At 36.1% G+C, this 23,839-nt stretch overlaps 1 protein-coding gene across 5 annotated transcripts in view; it reads left to right on the forward strand.

The window, feature by feature from the left end:
* The window catches only part of Dip-B (Dipeptidase B), a 64,842-nt gene that overhangs the window by 11,984 nt on the left and 29,019 nt on the right, over nt 1–23,839 (forward strand). For all 5 annotated transcript variants that reach the window (XM_069822798.1, XM_069822801.1, XM_069822799.1 and 2 more), the window contains 6 exons: nt 7,404–7,549; nt 12,259–12,367; nt 14,393–14,517; nt 18,319–18,494; nt 20,455–20,648; nt 22,157–22,339. In XM_069822798.1, the coding sequence (XP_069678899.1) occupies nt 7,404–7,549; nt 12,259–12,367; nt 14,393–14,517; nt 18,319–18,494; nt 20,455–20,648; nt 22,157–22,339 (933 nt within the window). The remainder of the gene's footprint in view (nt 1–7,403; nt 7,550–12,258; nt 12,368–14,392; nt 14,518–18,318; nt 18,495–20,454; nt 20,649–22,156; nt 22,340–23,839) is intronic.

The raw sequence follows: 23,839 nt of genomic DNA on the forward strand, positions 1-23,839 counted from the left end.
TGTTGTTGTTTTCTAATGCCAGGCGTTTGACAATAAAGTCGTTTGACCTCTTGCACTCCAATATTTTTCAAAGATATTATCATGACCAGCCACTGAAGCACAGATTTTGAGGTGTTCCGAATCCATTTCTTGGTTTGAATTGCACAATGGGCAGTTAGGGGACTGATATATTCCAATTCTATGCAGGTGTTTGGCCAAACAATCATGGTCTGTTGCCAATCTAAATGCAGCTACAGACGATTTTCGTGGTAAATCGGGAATTAACTGTGGATTTTGATGCCGAGAGTTCCATTTTTTCCCTTGGGATTCAGTTATCAAATTTTGTTTGTTGAAGTCTAAGTATGTAGATTTAATAAATCTCTTCACAGAGTAATACGTAGATTTAGTAACAGGTCTGTAAGTAGCAGTGCGGCCCTTCTTTGCTAAAGCATCCGCATTTTCGTTTCCCAGGATTCCACAATGGGATGGTATCCATTGGAATACAATTCTTTTATTGAGTGATATTAATTGAGAGAGCATTTTAGTTATTTCTGCTGTTTGAGATGAAGGTGTGTGTTTAGAGACTATTGATAGAGTAGCTGCTTTGGAGTCTGACAATATAACTGCATTCTTAAATTTATTGATGTGGCATAGAAGATTCCTGAAGTGCAATCAAATGTATAGCTGTATGTCTGATACATTCTGCAGTATTACTGGGTGTATCGCTGCCATGTTGTCACATCAGATGTCACGAGCGAACGGATCACCATTTACATGTAGAACACGATTGTTAATGTCCAAATACGACCTCCTTCGCCAATAATCTGTATCTCCTTATGGCAGTGATCGCCAAAAGCTGTGTTGCGACACATGCCCCTGCCTCCACTAAAGCGTAACCATGGCATCATACCCCCACCCTCTGTTTACAGCCTTCACTTCGATGTAAGTAAAGACATTTATCAGCAGCGGACGTACGCATGTAATGTTACAAGTGTGTAGGATAATATGTTTCGATGTCTTTTCGAAAACAGATAGTAAGTAAAAACTTAATTTTAAGGAGCATAGAAGGAAAAGTACTTATTTTGTGCAGATGGCAAAAATATGAGATACTTAATTTGTTGTAAAATTGTAAATGAAGTATAAAAGAACAATGTACGTTGTCATTATTTGTCTTGTTATGAAGACTACCACGCCCTTACCTGTAACTTGAATAATAAACAAACAATAAAAAGTAACGGCTTCTATGTCTTAAATGGGGGTAAAATACTTCGACGTTTTTTTCGACGTATGTAGTGAAATTTGTATAGGTATTTCATTAATAAATAAACAATAAAAAGTATTGGCTTTTCTGTTTTAATCGGTGTAAAATACTTCCACGTTTTTTTTTTTCTATGTATGAGTGTAATTGGAATATTTCATTAATAAATAAACAATAAAAATATCGGCTTCTATGTCTTAATCGGAGTAAAATACTTCAACGTTTTTTTGAAGTATGTAGTGTAATTTACAACTTTGTGACCAGCCTGGTACGTTTTTCTAATTTCAAATATCTGCTGATGTAAAGTACACGCTCTTTCTATGTTAAATGAGAAAATAAATTTATGTTATTTTATTAATAATACAAAAATAATTAATAGGATGATAAAAAATTAACATGGAGAAAAGTGTGTATAGTTAATAAGTAGAAGAATATTATATTGCTTTCGTTTTTTGGTCACAGTCCGTCTCTGCACTGTTAATCACTGCATTACCTGAAGAGGTACCCACTCCACCCCTCTCCCTGTGCGGGTTGTATTTCTTTTACATCACAATTTCGTGGTGTTAGGCAACCACTGCCTTATGGTGTGGTCCAGAACTCCAAGCACCGACTGTTCACAAACTTTCACTGGACCTGTACAGCAAATGGTCTCATCAGCATGTGCCATTGAATAACAGGATTCTTTTCTAGTTCATATGCATATGAGACTGATGAATTGTTACTTGTATTACTAAATTTATGCTAACTTTGCTGGTCTGAAACATAACCTGTGTGTGACACACACACACATGACGTCATAGAGTAAGTACTCTTCCTGTGAGCATCATCTTCTAGGAAATTACCCAGTCATTTGGGGTAACTTTGTACCACTTCTATCATATTTTTATACTTACCTACAATAGTGTTTATTGAAATTGAAATTTAAAAGTAAATTATTTAAGATAGACCTAACTGCTTATTTTATGGGTTGAGACATAATGAAAATCAAAAATCATATTTTAAATACGTGAAATTTGACATTTAATAGTAGTACAAGTTACAGCTAGTTGGGGAAGCTTTGTATCACATAGGCTATGTTTTTTCCTATGAAATTAAATTCTCTATATTCCCCCTTCAAATTATGGGGAGAGGACGATATTTTTTTGGTGAAAAATGAGTAAATTAAAAAAAAAACTCTTTAGAATACTCTGTGATATGTGTGGAATGCATTGCATAACATTTTATGGGTATTTGTGTCCTTGTGAGATGTTGAGACGCCATTTTTAAACTTCCTGCACTATGGATTTGTAAATCGGACGTCTCCTTTCATTGTTGTTTCCGGTAAATTAGGCCTAAATTAAAAAAAAAAAATCTTTAAAATACTCTTAGATATGTGTGGAATGCATTGCATAACATTTTATGGGTATTTGTGTCCTTGTGAGATGTTGAGACGTCATTTTTAAACTTCCTGCACTATGGATTTTTAAATCACACGACCCCTTTATCGTTGTTTCCTGTAACTTCATTTTTTTGCTACATTGCCAGATAAAAATGGATATAATTTATGGACTATTACAGATACATGCATGAAATTTAGAACACACATTCTTTAGACTATTAGGAAAGTTTTGTTTGTGACAGAATTTTGTTAATAGATTTCATTTTTAAAATATGCCCGTTTGTTTGAGAAAAAGGGAATAAAAAAAGTGTTATTAAATTTAATTGTTTATTTTACAAACGTAGGGACTAATATCAAAATTCTCTTACAGACAGAGTGTAGAGCATGCTTTTGCAAGTGCATTGCAAAAAATTGTTTGAATCTATATTTAAAAGTGATTTGGATATATCTGTTTTAGTAAAATCCTGCATTGGGTATATATATTTTTTTTTTCAAATTTGGGCCCACAAATAATTTTTTTTTTTTCAAAATATTTATATTTGTTTGAGTTGCTACAGCTATGAGCTTTCTACATACAAAAAATTAATATTTTACACCAAATAAAAATAAAGTTTAAAAAAATACCATTCTCTCCCCTTAAAGGTAACTTTTGACCATACTTACTTACTTACTTACTTACTGGCTTTTAAGGAACCCGGAGGTTCATTGCTGCCCTCACATAAGCCCGCCATTGGTCCCTATCCTGAGCAAAATGAATCCATTCTCTATCATCATATCCCACCTCCCTCAAATCCATTTTAATATCTTCCCATCTATGTCTCGGCCTCCCTAAAGGTATTTTTCTCTCTGGCCTCCCAACTAACACTATATATGCATTTCTGGATTCGCCCATACGTGCTACATGCCCTGCCCATCTCAAAGTCTGGATTTAATGTTCCTAATTATGTCAGGTAAAGAATACAATGCGTGCAGTTCTATGTTGTGTAACTTTCTCCATTCTCCTGTAACTTCATCCCTCTTAGCCCCAAATATTTTCCTCAGACCATACAATCAGAAAATATATAAAATATGATTTCATATGAAGTCACAAGAAAAGTTTATTGAAATCATAGAACATAACATTATAACAATAAAATAGTGAGTTAGCACTAGAAAAGAAAATACATGTTTGATATAAGTTATTTTTAATTCACTAATCAAATTCTTCATTCTGAACATAATAAGTTCATACAAGCCCTTTTATTTACCAACTTATTAACTTTCTTTACTACTTCAAACTGGTCAGGCAACATCCAGTGCATTTCCTTCTTGACCTTACAACTGACTTTGTATCTGAGACCATGCAGTTCAATTCCATTCACTGTAGGCCTACCGGGGAACAGTGATCCTTTATATGAGACTACTAAAAAGTCATCATAGCACAGAGCACCAAATTCTCGGTGAAAAGATATTTACTTACTTACTTACTGACTTTTAAGGAACCCGGAGGTTCATTGCTGCCCTCACATAAGCCCGCCATAGGTCCCTATCCTGAGCAAGATCAATCCAGTCTCTATCATCATATCCCACCTCTCTCAAATCCATTTTAATATTATTATCTTCCCATCTACGTCTCGGCTTCCCCAAAGGTCTTTTTCCCTCCGGTCTCCCAACTAACACACTATATGCATTTCTGGATTCGCCCATACATGCTACATGTCCTGCCCATCTCAAACGTCTGGATTTAATGTTCCTAATTATGTCAGGTGAAGAATACAATGCGTGCAGAAAAGATATTTGGCCTCCCAAAATTATTTGTGTCTATTTTTCAATTAATTCACTAGTGTTTGTCTTGGGATGGAATACAAATGTGCAGCTTCTCGTTGACCAAGTTATTCAGTGTTTATATCATCTAGTGCCTGCCGTAGCATTTCACTGGGATACCTTGCCTTTATTGCATACTGTCTTCTCTCTGGAGAATCCTTTCGACCTCTTGTATCTAAAAATTTCAACGCATTATGGAAATCCAAGACGAGTGTAAAACTTACAACAGTAGTTCAATAAACAGGGTCAAAGAAATTTCATTAATAAGCCAGCTATAAGTTTCAGCATCATTTTTTTCTTCATGCACTCTTTCCAACACAGCTTCGTTTCTTACTCTGTCCACTTCACATGCTCCATTCTTCTCCATATCCACATTTCAAATGCTTCTATTCACTTCTCTTCACTTCGTCGTAATGTTCATGTTTCTGCCCCATGCAACTCCACACAAAGCACTTCAATAGTCTCTTCCTTAGTTCTTTCTTGAGAGGTCCGCAAAAGATGCTCCTTTTTCTATAAAGTTTCGTTTACCATTGCTATCCTCGTTTTGACTTCTTGGCAGCAGCTCATGTTACTGCTTATAGTACACCCCAAGTATTTGAAGCAGTTCACTTGCTCTACTGCCTCATTTAGAATTCGCAAGTTTACTGAATTACTTTTCTTCCTATGACCATGGTCTTCGTCTTGTTGGGATTTATCTTCATTCCGTACTGCTCACAGCTGTCATTTAGTTCCAGTAGCACAGGGAGCGTCAAGTGACTACACTCTGGTGCGTACGTACAAACCCTCAAGCCCTGACATATGGCTGCAAGCAAAGGTAGCTGCTTCCACAGTGGCGGAGCTAAGAACTTGTATGTGAACCAAATTTGTGATAAGAATATAAATTAATTTCAGCTTTTAATTGAAGTACACTTTCACTGTTAATTGCACTATACTGAAAACAGTACTCTACATAATTTGGTACAGTTAACTATATATGAAATAAATTTTTGCAAGTTTGCACAATAATGAAACAAAACAAAATATACACTTTTATACAGATTAACATACTACGAAATAAAACTGTTCACCGCTTATCTTCTTCTCTTTGCTATACAATTCAATTAACAAAATATAACAACAGTACAAACGTTATTATTCAAATACAATTCTGTAATAATAGTACTTTTTCTTATACATCAGAGATCCCCGGCGATTTTTGCAGTTTTTTGTTAGTAAGCAGCTTTTCAATTCGTGGAGCTTTTGTTTTTGTACCAGCCAATCGCAAACATGCTTTCAGTGTTCATCACTTAGTTGGCTTCTGTGACGTGACTTTGTAAACTTCATTAAAGGAAACAGTGTTTCGAATACATAGGTTGTCCCGAACATGCACAACGTTCTTGCAGCAAGATTGTGAAGTTTAGGAAACCTTTCTCGTGGAAAACAAGTATAGAAATGGTTAATACTTTTTCTGTTTTGATACTTATCCTTTAGCTCAATATCGCTTTGTAAATCAAGTATTTCTAATTGTGGTTCAGCAGGAATATCCAGGACACTCACTGAAAAAGGCGTTGCAAATATCTTAAATTGTTGTTCAAGTTCTCTCATATCCTGAAATCTACGTTCGAAGTCTTCGCACAATTGTTGCATTATTCTTATATATTCTTTCAAGGCTTCTAACAAGTTTCCCATGTACTGTACATCGATAAATAACGCAATTTCATTCCTAAGTGGGAGAAAGCATTCCAGAACTTTTCCTCGGCTTAACCACCTTAGCTCGGTGTGGTAGAGTAAATCCCCACACACACTGTTAATATCATCCAGTAGTGCCCTGAACTCCATGTGATTAAGTCCTTTAGACCATATGAAATTAATTGTTCGCACAACAACATCCATTACATTGCTAAGGTTCATGTTTTTAGCATATAAATATTCCTGGTGCAAAATGCAGTGCACCGGTGCCCCCAAGCGACCTCGATAGGTTCCACCACTGATAGACTGCAGTGTACAACTGTACTGCCCGCAGTGGAAGCCGTAAGCAGACCTGTATGCCCTCTCGCGATCTTGAGTCGACCTGGCGGAGCCTGCCTTAGTATAATCACCTCTTCTGCTAACAACGCCATATCATCAGCAAATCTTATGCATTTTAATCTTCTTCCTCCTACTGTGCTTTATAATAATTATTAACATTTACGTAAGTAATTCGGTTTTGCAAGTTATTTAATTTTATTGGTTGAATAATTTTATTAAACTGCACTTGTTTCATCTTATTAACATGATTTCACTTGCACTTCAGGCTCATGAAATTATGAATAAGATGAGACAGCACCCGTGCAATTACTACAGAAAATTATTATGTAAATAAATACTTTAGGAAATTGAGACACATAATAATAATAATAATAATAATAATAATAATAATAATAATCCGTGGCGCAAGAGCCTATGAAAGGCCTAGACCAACAACCGGCTGCTGGCCTCACGCCCACATGCCGAAGCAGAGGTGGACGATCATCCAACCAGAATGGAGGTATCGTGTGGTTAGCACGATGATCCCCCCAGCCGTTATAGGTGGCATTCGCAACCGGATTTCGCCACCTATCGTAGCTCCCCAAGTGCATCACGATGCTGGGTGGGCACCAATCCCATACGCTGGCCGAAATTTCATGAGAAAATTTCTTCCCCCATGAGGACTCGAACCAGCGCGCATTCCGTAACGCGAGTCCTAGGCAGGATGCCGTAGACTGCGACGCCATGGCGTGAGACTAGACACATAATATAGTATGGTGATTTCTCAATGACGTTACAGAAGTACACACATGAATGGAAATGCAATTTAGTGACCTCGGAAAATGGGCTATGAGTCACGACTGAGCACTTGATAGCTATGCTTCTGCTGGTGACATTCTTGGGAGTATGGCTCTACCTGTCTGCCATGTTGAACACCAAGAAAATAAAGTGCTGTGTAATATTAGCAATGATCTCATTTCTTTAACGATTGTCCAACAGCTCGATAAAGCGGCGGACTCTGAAGTGACCCTCTTCCCCTGTGATCTACCTGCAGGACGCGTCATAAGCTCGCCTACTGGCCCGCTGAATGACGACTATGCTGATGTCCGGAGCTTTACAGATGCAGCCAAGAAGGGGATTGCAAGGTAAGATATCAACATGTTGAGTTTCTAATAGAGAAAGAACTCCAAACTTGAATGAGTGGACATACTGAGAGATAAGGAGAGGATTCTTAAAGGAGTGTATGAAGGAAAACCAAGTGGAAAGAATTGGGTGGAAGATATACAGGCGGATGTAAAGGAGCTCGGAATCGAAACAGAATGGACTTGAGTTGTGTGGCAGACTTAAGACTCATTCACAATGAAAATTAAACATAACGTAAGCATAACTTAAGAATATAAACGTTACGGTAAAATCAAGAACATTCGCGATGGGAACATAAACATATCCGCAAAGATACTTGGTAACCATGGAAACATAACAACGACGCCATTTCCTCATATTCTGTTGTATACATCAGCGCTCCAAGATTGTGTTCTGTTTGCAAATCACGTAAGCATAAGCATGAAAGTTTGGAGTTTGCAAACTTTCATGTTAACGTCTTACGGTAATGTTTATGTCAATGCTTATGTGAATCATTGTGAATGATCCCATTTGGTAGCCTGGGCGCAAACTTCTGTGTTTATGTTATGGTTATGTTTAATTTTCATTGTGAATGGGCCTGCCTTCCAGTGGCTGTAGAGAGGTTATTGTAAAGGCCCATTCACAATGAAAATTAAACATAACCATAACATAAACACAGAAGTTTGCGCCCAGGCTACCAAATGGGATTATTCACAATGATTCACATAAGCATTGACATAAACATTACCGTAAGACGTTAACATTAAAGTTTGCAAACTTCAAACTTTCATGCTCATGCTTACGTGATTTTCAAACAGAACACAATCGTGGAGCGCTGAAGTATACGACAGAATATGAGGAAACGCCGTCGTTGTTATGTTTCCATGGTTACCAAGTATGTTTGCTGTTATGTTTATGTTCCCATCGTGAATGATGGTATGACTTCTTGATTTTACCGTAACATTTATATTTTAAGTTAATGCTTACGTTATGTTTAATTTTAATTGTGAATGAGCCTTAACTATGGCTATGGTTTTAATACATTGGAGTGAATTCGAGAGTAATGACTCATTTTAGTTCTTCCCCCTTTTTGTCTGGTTCTGCTATTGATAGAGAAATGGAATTCACATACAGTAAAAACTCGGAATTTAGCTTTAAAGTACGTGATTTCGAATAATTAACATGTACTAGGGTCATTTGCAGAATTTGTATAACAAATGATGTCCATCAATTCTTACCCTTCCCATTATTGCATTTATAACATAGAGTTATAAATTCCTAACAGGGAGTAGTTTCAATACTAATGTGGTAAACATCACAAGAATTATTTCCTTCATGTGAAATATTTCACGAGAATAAAATAAAATTCTCATACTGACAGCTAAAATGCAGTGTCCATACTAGTTAAGTTTTTAAAATGGAGTATGATTATGTCCAGATAAAGGTTTGTTTAATAATGTAATTGAGAAAAAAATTAAAGAAACATTTGGTATTATCAAAACTTCTTCATTTATGTCTGAGTTTATATTTTCTTAAATATCATTACATAAATCCAGTAAGTCAGTCAGGTCTGTTACACCATTCTGTTCCTATGGATACACAGTTGAAAAAGAAATCCCACAGATGTCAGCACAAGCCAAGATGATGCACAAAGATCCATCTTGATTGTACTGCTATGTTCACTCATTTTGATTTGGCGAGTTTGTGTGTCAAACTCTTGCTTTGTGTTTTAGTCTAAGCGTGCATTTTTACTCTGTCAGATCTGTTTGTGTTGTGTTTTCCACAAATAACAACATAAAAAGTCAAGATCAAGAGGACATAATAGTACATGTGTCCAGTAGTTAAGTTGCTATTTTGAAGATTTTGAAGCAAAAAAATTTTAGGTTCGCACATGCTTGTTTGCTTTGTCATGTCTGTTACCTGTCAGATCTGTTACTCCATGTCATGTCTGTTACATCATTCAAAACAGTGCTGTAAAGCAAGGTGAGTGTACAGTGGCTGATTACTATGGCAGAGACATTGCACTATATTAATACATGCAGAATATGCACTAAATAGTGCTTTAATTTTTACATTCTCAATCGTCCATTTGTTATACAATTTTTGCAAATGACCCACTAGCATGTGTGTTAGATGCTAAACATTATAGGCCTAATAATACAATTGAACCTACAATTATCATTTACATTGAATTTCATTATAACATTTTCTAAGTTTTCAAATGGTGAGGCACGTTTGGTTGAACCTGAATCACACTGAAACTTGGCACTGAAAATTTCAGATCCTTTAATTTCTTCCATTTAGTCACCATTATAACGATGCATAAAGTAACAAAAAACTTGGAAACAGGATCCACACAACTCCAAGCACAAAGCAAGCAAAGCAACCACTGTGAAAGCAAAACAAAGCAAGACCATAAAAAACTGTAAAGAATAATGTCGCTGGATGGTGTTGCTTTATTATTGATTGAGATGCACTATCAAATATGCTGCTACTGGTCTGTTGATTATTATTGAAAGTCGAGTCGATATTTTTGTCTTCATTGTCTCAAAATTCACTTGAAAACTATTTTTTAAAAGCGGGATTTTCCATAAACTGAGTTTCCTTAGGCAATGTATCAGTGAAATTTTGGCAAAAAATGAAAACATGCGTTTTTTTAGTTTTTCAGTATTTTATTATGAATAAAGTTTCTTATTTTAATACGACACTTTCCTCTGGAAAGTTCTAGGGCAACATGATGATGGTAATGTGCAATTTTTCACATTTGAATGTTAAAATTCATTTTTCTCTATTATTATTTTTTTTTCAGCAATTTGTTGCATTCAAAATCCACTACTCAATACAGTTTTCATGCAGTTGTCCTGAAATTTTCAGGAATTGTGTATCAATACTGAACTAAAAATCTGATTTGGGCTTTTTTCATAGTGCTAATAAATGATCATATGGGAAATGCGTGTTATTATTCCGTTGAGAAGCTCTTATCATCCAGTCTGCTGTCCAAAAATCTGAAAGTTAGAATTTATAAAACAGTTATATTACCAGTTCTTCTATATGGCTGTGAAACTTGGACTCTCACTCTGAGAGAGGAACATAGGTTAAGGGTGTTTGAGAATAAGGTGCTTAGGAAAATATTTGGGGCTAAGAGGGATGAAGTTACAGGAGAATGGAGAAAGTTACACAACACAGAACTGCACGCATTGTGTTCTTCACCTGACATAATTAGGAACTTGAAATCCAGACGTTTGAGATGGGCAGGGCATGTAGCACGTATGGGCGAATCCAGAAATGCATATAGAGTGTTAGTTGGGAGACCGGAGGGAAAAAGACCTTTAGGGAGGCCAAGACGTAGATGGGAGGATAATATTAAAATGGATTTGAGGGAGGTGGGGTATGATGATAGAGACTGGCTTAATCTTGCACAGGATAGGGACCGATGGCGGGCTTATGTGAGGGCGGCAATGAACCTTCGGGTTCCTTAAAAGCCATTTGTAAGTAAGTAAGTAAGCTAATAAATGATCGTATAATTTTAAAAAATCTTTGGCAGATAATATAAAATGCGAAAAGAAAAATCATGTCAATATTGAAAAATTTTTTAATAAAAAAGTAACAACAATTTCTTAAAAATCCAAATCAGTTTGTTTATATGGTCTCGCGAGGGAAATATTAAATTTATAGACCATTCATGACATGCTGCATATTGATGAAATATAAATTTAACAATTAAAAGTTAATATTTCAGGAATGGTACATTATACCGCTATGGTATTTGGTGTGTTGCATTAACATTGCATTTTTATGATCTGGTAAAAATTTGTTCATATACCTACTGTTTTTGCTGTAAGAAAAATTCTAATGTAAACATAAGCACGTTGCTGTCATACCCGTGATTGGCTCCCGGTCGAAACACTCACATGACGCAGGAAAATATAGTTTGTATTTGGAAACCACAATCTTGTATTATTTGAAAATAAAAAATTGAATTCTAGTTGTTAAATACGATGATACATTTAACTTCACTCATGTGTAAAACGCTGTGTAAAAGAAAAGCTACTTTTATATTTTGTTATGTGCTATGAACGCGAATGAATACCAACAGTAATACCGAGGTAGTCTGTTCTTGTAACAAGCTTGCATCACTTGAGCTCGTAGTTGTTCACATAAGCACGTAGTACTGAAGTATGGCTTCTGCACCCTCAACTGTCCATTGTGAAGACATAAGACTTAAAAATAATTTAATTACAGTAATTATAAAATGTTTCCTAAGCAAACGAATGCATAGTAGTGAGGTTAGGCCTACTTGACGAGTAACGGGAAATGTTTAACATGAAACAGAATGTACAACAGCAGGCGGGAACACGTACTGAGAATCTATGGCGCCAAACAGCGGCCAATGAAGCCTCACTTCAGTCACGTGCTATTGTTTATATTAGGATTTTTCTTACAGCGAAAACATTATAGGTTTGATTTTCACTGATGCATTGCCTTAAAAGCGGAAATTAATTGCAATATTCTTAAGGTAATTTGGCTGGGACTTAACAGAGAATACAGTTTTACTGTATTTATTGAAATTTGCCTTTCCAAAGATATTTTCTCCATGAAATAGCTAAAATGATCTTTAATTTTGTTTTTGTTTTGTTATGACCTGAATGCAAAGCTCTGGTACTTCATGCTTAAGATGTAACTTTAGACTTCTTTAAAGCTACGTTGCTGGTGAATGACCTCTTTGTTGCAGGGCTTTGAAGTCAGGTGTCACAGCCCCACTGCTGGTTCTGCCATCACATCCTGCGTTCAAGCAGAGTGAACTGGTCACGTTGCTGGGCGCACTGGAGGCGTTGTATGTGGTTAGTTTACTGTTATTGCTATGTTGAAATTTGACACTGTCCTACTGGATGAACACAGCTAAGGGGACATTTACTGTTATTAGATATCTGCGTAATGGATGGGTGTAAGAGAACCTTTGGCAGTCTAGTATATACAGTCACGAAGCTTGGGGTGATTTTTTGCATTTCTTGCGATAGTTGCTAGCCGCTTGGAGCGCTGTGAGTACTAGGAACAATAGACTGTGTCACTGCCATCGTGATCCAATACAGGCCATAAGGCAGACCATGTGACTCGCTTAACCCGATCACGAAGGGCGGCGTTTCAACCATATAAATTAATTGGAATGCATAAAAAGTAACATATATTTCTCTAAAATGTAGTGTAATTGCATTAATAAAATTTAAAACAATGATTAGGAGACACTTCAGACATAATTCCTTGCGAGTTAAGGTGTAATATTATTTTTGGTGTGAAAATTACGTTGTTCGTATGTGTAATACCTGCCTTTATTTCGATTAAATATTGCGAAATTCTTGTACATTCATTTATGCACGATTCAATAATTTTCAGTTGCACCGCACGAATATTTAGATATGTTGAAATTATGTTGTTGTTGTTGTTTTCTAATGCCAGGCGTTTGACAATAAAGTCATTTGACCTCTTGCACTCCAATATTTTTCGAAGATATTATCATGACCAGCCAATGAAGCACAGATTTTGAGGTGTTCCGAATCCATTTCTTGATGTTGAAATTATAGGCTATGTTTACTGTACCAGTTGCCCCTTTCTGTCTAATTTTAGTGGGTTCCAATGCCCTGCCATTCATATGGAAATATTATAGGTTATGTTTACTATATCTTATATTCCTAAATTCGCAATTATACATTATAATTAAGCATAATGTCATGTATGATACTCCGCACATTCAATTTGTCTGTATTTTAATACTACAATTGAGTATTGAATTATTGTATTCAAGTTATCTACTACCTAAGAGACGAAGTAACAATCATACGTACACTAATTTCATAGGAGTGGTATGATAAATTTTCTGTCTTTATTAAGGAAGGTAGATGTGCTAAATTGAAATTACAATATAAATTCTTTTTTATTAAACCTCAAAATAGCTTCCATTCTAAACTTAAAATGTTGATGCGAAACGATTATGTTAACATGTAAAATTCTCTTCACATTAAAATAACACAGTTTTGTAATTATTTCTGCAACAAATTATGCAATAAGAAGTAAAGGGAACTTATGGACACATTACACTAAATAAAACTTAGCTATGATAGGCAATAAAGTTATAATATAATAATTCACTGAGCTCCATACACTGAAATAGAAAATGCGAACAAACATTACGGCCTGGTCTAGATCGAAAAGCCATTGACTGTGCCGTATTTCGCATTGTTGTAAAAAGTTGTGTAAACTGTAAAATGTTCTTTATTGGTTGTAATAACTGTAAATGGCTAAAATACAATAATTTGAGTAATAATATGGGACAAGGAGACGTTTGTAGTACTATAAATTCTAAGAAAAAGAGGTCAGAGTTATCCTTCCGAAAGATCCAGGAAGGTGAGTTTATAAAATATAATATATACTTTATGAAAATAATATATAAACATTATGTATTTTGTATTTCAATAGTGGAAGAAAGGTATTAATTTTTCAAAAGAACACGACATCGAAAGTACAACACATTTTATCGTCTGCTAGGGAAAGAGTCTGTGATGAGGCGATAGTAACGATCCTGGTGGCTAGCAACTATATATGGATGCATATTTCAACTGTCTATGTTTGCATATTTAGTAAATATTGAGCTTCGCAACTGTATATACTAAACTGTGCTAGTATCTTGAAGGCAAGAGATCACTCCATTCACTGATGTTATTGACTCTAAAAGTGCTTCCAAGAGCATTTACAAAATAAAATTCTCTATGTACAGCTTAGAGGGAGCATAGAGCAAGTATTGCACGATTTTAATTAAATTTATTGTTTTTAAAATAGTATTAATGTCCGTTGTTTGTGTTTTATTTTTGCAGAATTTACAAATGCGTGAAGATGTGCCTGAGAAAGCCCAGAAGGTGAAAACACTTGGAGTATACAGTGAAAATGCGGAAAAACTACCAAATATCATCAAATTGGCCTCAGCCCTAGAAAGTGGCAGGTGGGTTGGCTGACTAACATTACTATTTACTATTTGCTGTTGGTCCGATGCCTAGGTATTCGACAGTGAAGTCATTCGCCATCTTGCACTCCAGTATTTTTGCATGATGTCATCATCTTGTAGCAGTGCTGTGCATCTTTTGGTGTGTTTCCTGTTCATCTCTTCATTTGCATCACACAATACACAGGCAGATGTATGGGAAATTCCTATCCTGGCAGATGGCTTGCCAAACAGTCATGACCTGTTACCAACCTGAACATTGCAACAGCAGATTTTCGTGGCCCTTGGGAGATTATTTCGGTGTTAGGGAATAAAATTTTTCAGGTTTTGTTTCTCGCTAAATCCGTTTGTTCTTCTTGGGCCAATCTGAATTTACTTTTGATTAGTTATTTAGAAAATAAAATGGAAATCCGTTATTAGATGGTTGTAAAATATTAGTGCTGTTTTTAGCCAAAAGGTCTGCGTTTTCATTTCCTTTTAAATCACAGTGGTAAGAAATCCATTGTAATTTTTTTTTTCTGTAGTTTAGTTAGGTTACGGTAATAGATAATTTTCTTACAATCCTGGATTTTAGCTTCTTTTGTAGACTGTTGTGAAATTATAGCTTGTATGGCTGACCTTGAACCTGACAATATCATCATGTCAGAATTTTGGAATTTTTTAAATCTAACAGGTTCTGCGAAGATCTATAAATAGCAGTAACTTCTTCAAAATTTGTACCATATTGTCCAACAGAATGGTAAACTAAAAAGAGGAAGTTTATGTAAGCTGCTTTTGTTTTCATAACAAACAACTGCGTACTTCATCTATGCTTGGTGCTGCTGCTTGCAGAACAACAACACAATCACTGCAGGTAATGTGGACTGTTCAAGCTGCTCAACTTGTCCATTAAATGCATGCTTCTAGAGATACTGTGTGGCAAGTACAATTACAGCCCTACCACTACTATGGATGCAAGCAAGGGCCAAATAATTTCGCACCCAGAGTTCAGCTCTGTCAATGGTTTATCGAGTATTGTACTGAACTTCCTACAGGTCTCTTTCGCCTGTGATGGTGTTTTCAGTAGCTGCAATAGCCATGTGTGGAGTGACGAAATAGTAATATGCATTACAAGAGTGGTGTGTTGAAGTTTTCATGTTCGAGGAAGTTTGAAAAGGCGAAACGTAGTTTATTACATACCTGAAAGAGGAATTTCTAATTAGTTGCAATGAAATCTCCATCTTGGTTTCTGTTCAATGACGGCAAATTTGCAAAACAAAAATATCTATCTTCAACATTGTTGCTTTAAAATGTCTTCTGTGTTTACTATACTCCAGCAGGCCGTGATATACGTCTGTCTTTTTTTTCCCCCCCCAGTCTATGATGAGTCTGGAATCTTGTTGATTTTTTCACGGCTTCCTTAATGTTACTTGCATCACGAATGCAGTAACTTTAGTGGAGTTGTAGAGTGTACTTAATTTTTGCAAATATTTAAAAACAATAATTAACAGTGCAATTTAGGTGAAATTGCAGTGGTAAGTTTCCAATTTATAACTATTACTATATTGAACGTCTCTAAAATAATATGTTAAAACCCTAAAGCAGTAAAATCAATATGTCACTTAAGCGGTAAGAAGAGGGAAATTGTTGTGTGTGTTAGGTTGGGAATACTGAATGTGGAATTTTAGACTTTCTGCAGATTGGTTTTGTGCGGAAACCAAGCAAATATGCACGATCTCGCTCAAATCCATTTACCGTCCTTGTGTCTGGTCAACAGTAACAGAATTGTACAGTCTCACGTAACAGGATCTCTTTTCCTGTCACCTTGTTCGAATGGTCTGTATTACCTGTGTCAATTGTGTTATTGTTTTGCAAGCTATTGCCACCAAAATTCGACCTGGTAGGCAGTTGTTATGAAAACCAAAGCAGCTTACAAAAATGTTTCTCAGACATATTTCTCATTCTGACCATTGGTTCCCCATCTCAAAATTCTCAGCTTAGACCCCTCTGTCATCTGTATTATTTTGGCTCAAGAGGTTTCAGACACCCGGTATATTCCTTGTATTAATTAAAACATTAAATTAAAAATGGATTACATTTATTTTCATTAGTTTAATCAATTAGATATCACCACAACCACCATGGTGATATTTCTTGTCATAGAATAAGAAAATATGCAAATCTGGCTTTCAGGTATAGCTCCCTGCGAAGCTGATTTGGATAATTTCAAGGGAAAAATTGTTCCGGGGCCAAGTATCGAACCCGAGACCTTTAACTGAGTGTGCCAATGCTCTACGAACTGAGTTACTCAGGAATGTACCAGACACTGGCTCAATTTTTTCCCTTTGTATCCACATACCTCAAGCGGACTGACAAGATGTCAGAAACCCAACATTGAGAGCACATAAACTCTGTGTGACTTGAATTGTGGTTTTCACTCAGCCAAAAGTCTCGGGTTTGATACCTGCCCCCGGAACAATTTTTCCCTTGAAATTATTCAATAAGAAAATATGTTTGTATATAACTGGGTTTGAACTATGGGAACAAATTGTCAGTGTAATATGAGTTTAAATTATTTAGTTATAGGAACAAGATGAATGTTCTTCTGTGTAACACTAAACCTTAAAGGCCCATAGCAGACAGCATAACGTCTGTAGTTCTGCTGTCTGGTGACTAACTTGAGAGAGATTAACAATCTGTCTCGTTAGGTTTAAGGGCCAAGAGAAATGTGGCATATCAGGTGTGTGCAGTTGTAAATCTAAACTGCGCATGTATACTACTGCCTACAGTTGAAGAGTCCACTGCAAGAATGATGGATGTCATTTGGAATACATTTTGCAGGAGAAGCAATTGAAAGTTTGAAATGCTTAGCGCTCAAAGCTTAACTGTGATTTTCCGATCATTACTGGACAACGACTATCAGTGTTAATGCCATATAACTCTCTATGTACATTCTATATGTCTTAAGCTATGCATTGACAGTCTTGGTTCATTTTCGACAAGAAAGTGACATCCATCATTCTTGCAGTGGACTCTTCAGTTATAAAAGTAGTGCATGTCTTGATGTATTTATGCAAGCTTGAAATTTCACATGCTCTGTCTTAAATGCGATTTTCGTTTTAATTTGGAAATTATTTTGCCATACAACCCAGTATGGCATTGTATGTATGTATTGATTTTTGTTTGCTTGTGATTTGACTATGAATGCAGTTCAGATTTTGTTATTTTTATTTATAGTTGCTGTAACTGCAAAGTCATTCCACAACTGTTGACTGTTTAGATGGCTACATTGTTCTAGGGATTGAGATCTTGCGAAACATTATTTGTATCTTTTATAGTGGAAATGGGCACTAATCTGGCATTTACCTTTTAAATAACTAGATTTCTAGTTATTTTGTGATCAAGGAAACCACTAAAACCTCCCATCAGATTGGCTGGCCCCAGGATTTGAACCCGAGACCTCCTGAATGTAGACCATCTTGCTCGGTGCAGTTATTTTATCAGTTTATATTTTTTAAAAGAAATGGTTATAGATCTGCAAACTTTTAATACAGGATACAAATCAGATCTCCATTTACATTCTTTTAGTCTCAGCTGTTATAAAAGGGAGTTTATTAAAGCTTTGAAGGGCCAAAAGAAAAGGTTCAGAACAGAATTAACCAACTTAGTGTAACTGTACTCCTACCTTCTACTCAGTTTATGATTTACATTAATCTGCTGGTATATTTTTGTACAATTTTTTGCTTGTTCCCGCTGAAAGCTACATTGCTGATGTGGATACAATAAATGAAATAAAATATGAATTTTTTTGTCTGTTGTCAGATATGTTGCTCGAGATATTGGAGGTTCTGATCCCGAAAGAATGTGTCCTCCCAAAGTGGAAGCATATATTCGTGAATTATTTAAAAACTCTAACATTAGTATAGAAGTTATCACTGACCCTGCCGTCTTGAAGCAAGAATATCCGCTGTTTGATGCTGTTGACAGAGCTGCAAGTCGTAAGTAACACTTCTTTCTTGTTTTTATAGATTGTGGCATCCATCTTCACCTCCATTGCATTATAATCACGTAGTTACCAATGATTATCTGTGGTGCGTGAGTGTAAGAAATTAACTATAATATTTAGTATTTAGTATTCATTTATTTAATCTGGTAGAGATAAGGCCATGAGGCCTTCTCTGCCCCTCTACCAGGGGATTACAACTATAATATGAAGAATAAAATTACAATTAATATTAAATTTACAATTACGACAAGATTACCTGATTAATGAAAGCTAGACATTTTATCATAAAAGTTAAGAACAAAGAATATTTTTGTATTTACTGAATTACAAATTAAACCTAGAATAACAAAATTCTGTAGTGATGAAATTACCATATATTGAGATATTTTGTGATAGATTAAGAGAACTATTTACAAGAAACCATGTCTGAACGAGTCTCAATTACTGACCAAGTGCCTAGTAAGTTTGCGTTTGAATTCAATTTTATTTCGACAGTCCCTGATGCTAGCAGGTAACGAATTCCAGAGTCTTGGCAGGGCTATTGTGAAAGAGGATGAGTATGAGGAGGTGCGATGGGATGGTATTGTTAGTATTGTTTCATGGCGAGAGCGTGTGTTCAGATTGTGGTGGGAAGAAAGGTAAGTGAAGCGAGACGACAGGTACGAAGGAATAGAAGAGTTCAAGATTTCGAAGAGAAGGAGAAGTGAATGTAAATTTCTTTTCTTATCTAGTTTAAGCCAACCTATTGTTTCCAGGGATGGGGTAATATGATCATATTTACGAACATTGCTTACAAAACGTACACACAAATTATGAGCACGTAGAAGTTTCGTTTTGTTGTCGCTGGAGAGGTCAGTCAGTAAAATGTCCGCATAGCCAAAATAGGGAAATACAAGGGGCTTTTTTAAGCAAGAGGGGAGATGAACATTTATCCTTTTTAGCACATGGATAATAGAATATACTCTTCTGCAGGTTTCTGTGATTTGTCTGTCCCAGTTGAGATTATTATCCGTGTGAATGCCAAGATTTTTTACCGAAGAACTGAAAGGGATATGCACTGTACTTACTTTAATGGGGGAAATGTCGAGAATTTGTAGAACTCCAATTTTAGACAACGTCCATTTAATGTTAAATTTGCACAGTCCCAATAATTATTAAATATGATTAATGTATATGATTAATGTATTTTTAAATTCGATTTAACATTCTTCTCTTTGCTTTGAAACCCGTATTTTATGTTAAATTACTCTTATATGATTTTTTAAAATTTCGATTAATGCAAAAATAAATGCATTGCAATTCATAAGTAAAATACAATATTTTTAAATGGTCAGTGATGTGGCAATGCTGCTGCCTTGGAATGGGCCAGGTGATCCCCACCCCCTGCCTGCATCTTCGTGATAGAGGTCTGCACGGGAGGGACTTGAAGGCTTACACTGCAGCCTGAGGCTTATTGTGCTTACCACTCATATTCTGTGACTGATTGGGTAGCCGAATGGTCGCGCTGTTGTACAAGTACAGCATGCCACACCGTATACTTAACCTGGGCTATTGTATGGATGATGATGATGCAGTATGTGAATTAATGATGATGAAATGAGTCCATGGTCCAACACTGGAAGTTACCCGGCAATATATTAATATACATTGTCTTTTTTTTTTTATTGGGTTATTTTACGACGCTGTATCAACATCTAGGTTATTTAGCATCTGAATGATATGAAGGTGATAATGCCGGTGAAATGAGTCCGGGGTCCAGCACCGAAAGTTACCCAGCATTTGCTCGTATTGGGTTGAGGGAAAACCCCAGAGAAAACCTCAACCAGGTAACTTGCCCCGACTGGGATTCGAACCCGGGCCAGCCGTTACTCCACAGATGTGGACCCATATTGTCTTAGGTGCTGGTCCCCATAAATATGCATTGTTTACAATCTTTGCTTCTCTTATTGCAGATATTGAAAGACACCGTGGCCGAATTATATACTTGACCTATGAACCCAGCTCAGGCCCTGTGGATAAGACATTGTTTCTTGTGGGCAAAGGCGTAACCTATGACACTGGGGGAGCAGACATCAAGGCAGGTGGAGTCATGGCTGGCATGTCGAGAGACAAGTGTGGTGCGGCAGCTGTGGCTGGCTTCATGCAGGTAACATAATCTTTGTTGAGGTTAAAGAAATTTTCTGTTGTGTCAATTGTGAATGAACATCCAGCATCGAAGGAAAGTAAAATTATTGGGGTTATTTAGTTGTGTCTTATTTCTCAAGTGCTGTCAGTCAAATCATAACATAAATTGAATTTAAGGCTTCATATTGGCTTCAATAATCAAATTTCTTATAGAAATTTGTAATCCACCATCACAAATCAACAATGATTACGACAACAAGATTAATCCAGTCTCTATCATCATATCCCACCTCCATCAAATCCATTTTAATATTATCTTCACATCTACGTCTCGGCCTCCCCGAAGGTCTTTTTCCCTCCGGCCTCCCAACTAACACTCAATATGCATTTCTGGATTCGCCCATATGTGCTACATGCCCTGCCCATCTCAAACATCTGGATTTAGTGTTCCTAATTATGTCAGGTGAAGAATACAATGTGTGCAGTTCTATGTTGTGTAACTTTCTCCATTCTCCTGTAACTTCATCCCTCTTAACCCCAAATATTTTCCTAAGCACCTTATTCTCAAACATCCTTAACCTATGTTCCTCTCTCAAAGTGAGAGTCCAAGTTTCACAACCATAAAGAACAACCGGTAATATAACTGTTTTATAAATTCTAACTTTCAGATTTTTGACAGCAGACTGGATGATAAAAGCTTCTCAACCGAATAATAACAGGCATTTTCCATATTTATTCTGTGTTTAATTTCCTCCCGAGTATCATTTATATTTGTTACTGTTGCTCCCAGGTATTTGAATTTTTCCATCTCTTCAAAGGATAAATTTCCAATTTTTATATTTCCATTTCGTACAATATTCTCGTCACGAGACATAATCATATTCTTTGTCTTTTCGGGATTTACTTTCAAACCTATCTCTTTACTTGCTTCCAGTAAAATTCCCGTGTTTTCCCTAATCGTTTGTGTATTTTCTCCTAACATATTCACGTCATCCGCATAGACAAGCAGCTGATGTAACCCGTTCAATTCCAAACCCTCTCTGTTATCCTGGACTTTCCTAATGGCATACTCTAGAGCAAATTTAAAAAGTAAAGGTGATAGTGCATCTCCTTGCATTAGCCCTCAGTGAACTGGAAACGCATCTGACAGAAACTGACCTATACGGACTCTGCTATACGTTTCACTGAGACACATTTTAATTAATCGAACTAGTTTCTTGGGAATACCAAATTCAATAAGAATATCATATAAAACTTCTCTCTTAACCGAGTCATATGCCTTTTTGAAATCTATGAATAACTGATGCACTGTACCCTTGTACTCCCATTTTTTCTCCATTATCCAGTAGACTAAAAATATCAAACTTGTAGATTTTGTTTACGTGACATGACATTTACCATATTAAAATTTCTGTCTTCTTTGTATCATATTGTGCAGGTATAATTAATTGTAATGTAAAATTTTATAAACTTCCGATCTCCTTTATTGCTATCAAACATAATTTGCATATTGTTTCTTGTTTGTTTTAGATATTAACTATGCTGAAGCCACGTGGAGTAAAAGTAATAGGAGCCCTGCCCATCGTGCGGAACAGTGTGGGTGCAGATGCTTACGTAGCTGATGAGATTATCCTCTCACGCAACAAACTCAGGGTACGCATCGGTAATACAGATGCTGAAGGGAGGATGATCATGGGTGATGTGCTTTGTAAGGTGAGTAACACTAAATGTAACACATCTCACTTTATTTGGTGATAAGGGAACCAGTAATGAAACCTCCCCTCAAACTGCGAACATAGTTTGATTTCCATAGCAGATAGACAAATATATTTTAAAAAAATTGTGGAAGTACAGTGGAATCCCTTGTATCTGGCGCCCAAGTAGCTGCAATTCCAAAACAGGAGGACTTTTGAATAAAAAGAAAAATATGAGGTTAAGTCAGTAAATAAGTTACGACACAAGCCAGACTTGTAATTTGGGCAGTGTAGCACTGTAGGAACATGACAGCAGATAAAATTATTGACTGTGTGCCAAGTAAGAGGATATTTTTTTGTGTTCCATATTTGACATTTTCTTATAATCCCATTATAAAATAGAGTCCCTGACTTCATTTATAAGTTGAACGGTTTAAACAGATTTAGGCCCATTAATAATTTTGCATAAAATAGATGTTCATAAAATGTAGTCACTTCCAACATATTATGATATTTTCTTCTTCTTCTACATCATGGATTTAGGCCTTAGGCCTGTTTCCTCATCAAGAGATTGAGTCCCTCCACCTTGTCATCGGACGCCCAACATTCCATCTACCTTTAGTTTGGTAGTGGAGTAAAATCAGTAGAAGCCTGTAGGGTGGCGTTCTTTCTATGTGCTGTAGCCAATTAGATCTTAGACTTTGAATTCTTTCTGTCAGATTAAAAATATTTAATTCTGTTCTGATCTCTTCATTATATTTCTTGTCTAATAATGTATAGCCTGCTACTGAATGTAGGAACTTCATTTCAGCTACCTCTATTCTTCTTTTATTTGACCTGTTAAGTGTCCAATTTTCGCAGGCGTATGTCAGCATTGGTACTGCCATTGTTCTATAAAATTTTAGCTGTGTGGATTTTAGTGTTTTATTTTTCAACGTTCTTCTTATTGTTCCGCACATGTTATAAAATCTATTTAATTTTATGTTTATATCGTTCTTTTGGCAGTAAGATACGTTGAATCCTAGATAATTGAAGTCATTTACCTGCTCTATTAATTTGTTATTAATCATTATTTTGCATCTTTTATGATTTGTACCTTCGAAAGCCATTGCTTTGGTTTTCTTCTCAGAAATACTCATATTATATTCACTTGCGAGTTCATTCAGTTTATGAGCAGCCCTCTTTGTAGGGGTTAGTACACAAAGCAGCTTGATTGAAAGCTGTAAGAAGGCAGCACCTTCATCAACCTTACCCTGTGCAGCACTTGTAACGCGGCCAGGGGACACTACAATTACTGATAATCATCAAGAGATGATATTTTCAAAATAGCAAAATGAAAAGGTATTTAGTGGATTGTAATGAAATTATAAGTACATTATTTACTGCGTGAATTGACTGGTAGTACCATAAAAGCAAACTGTTCAAGATGTAAAACAATATATTGTTATGTACACTTGACCACATACACAATAATTCTGCCTGGACAGCCTTCACAGCTGACAGCCTGTGGAGAGGAACT

This window comes from Periplaneta americana, chromosome 4 (genome assembly GCF_040183065.1).
Source record: "Periplaneta americana isolate PAMFEO1 chromosome 4, P.americana_PAMFEO1_priV1, whole genome shotgun sequence".
Taxonomy (NCBI): Eukaryota; Metazoa; Arthropoda; class Insecta; order Blattodea; family Blattidae; genus Periplaneta; species Periplaneta americana.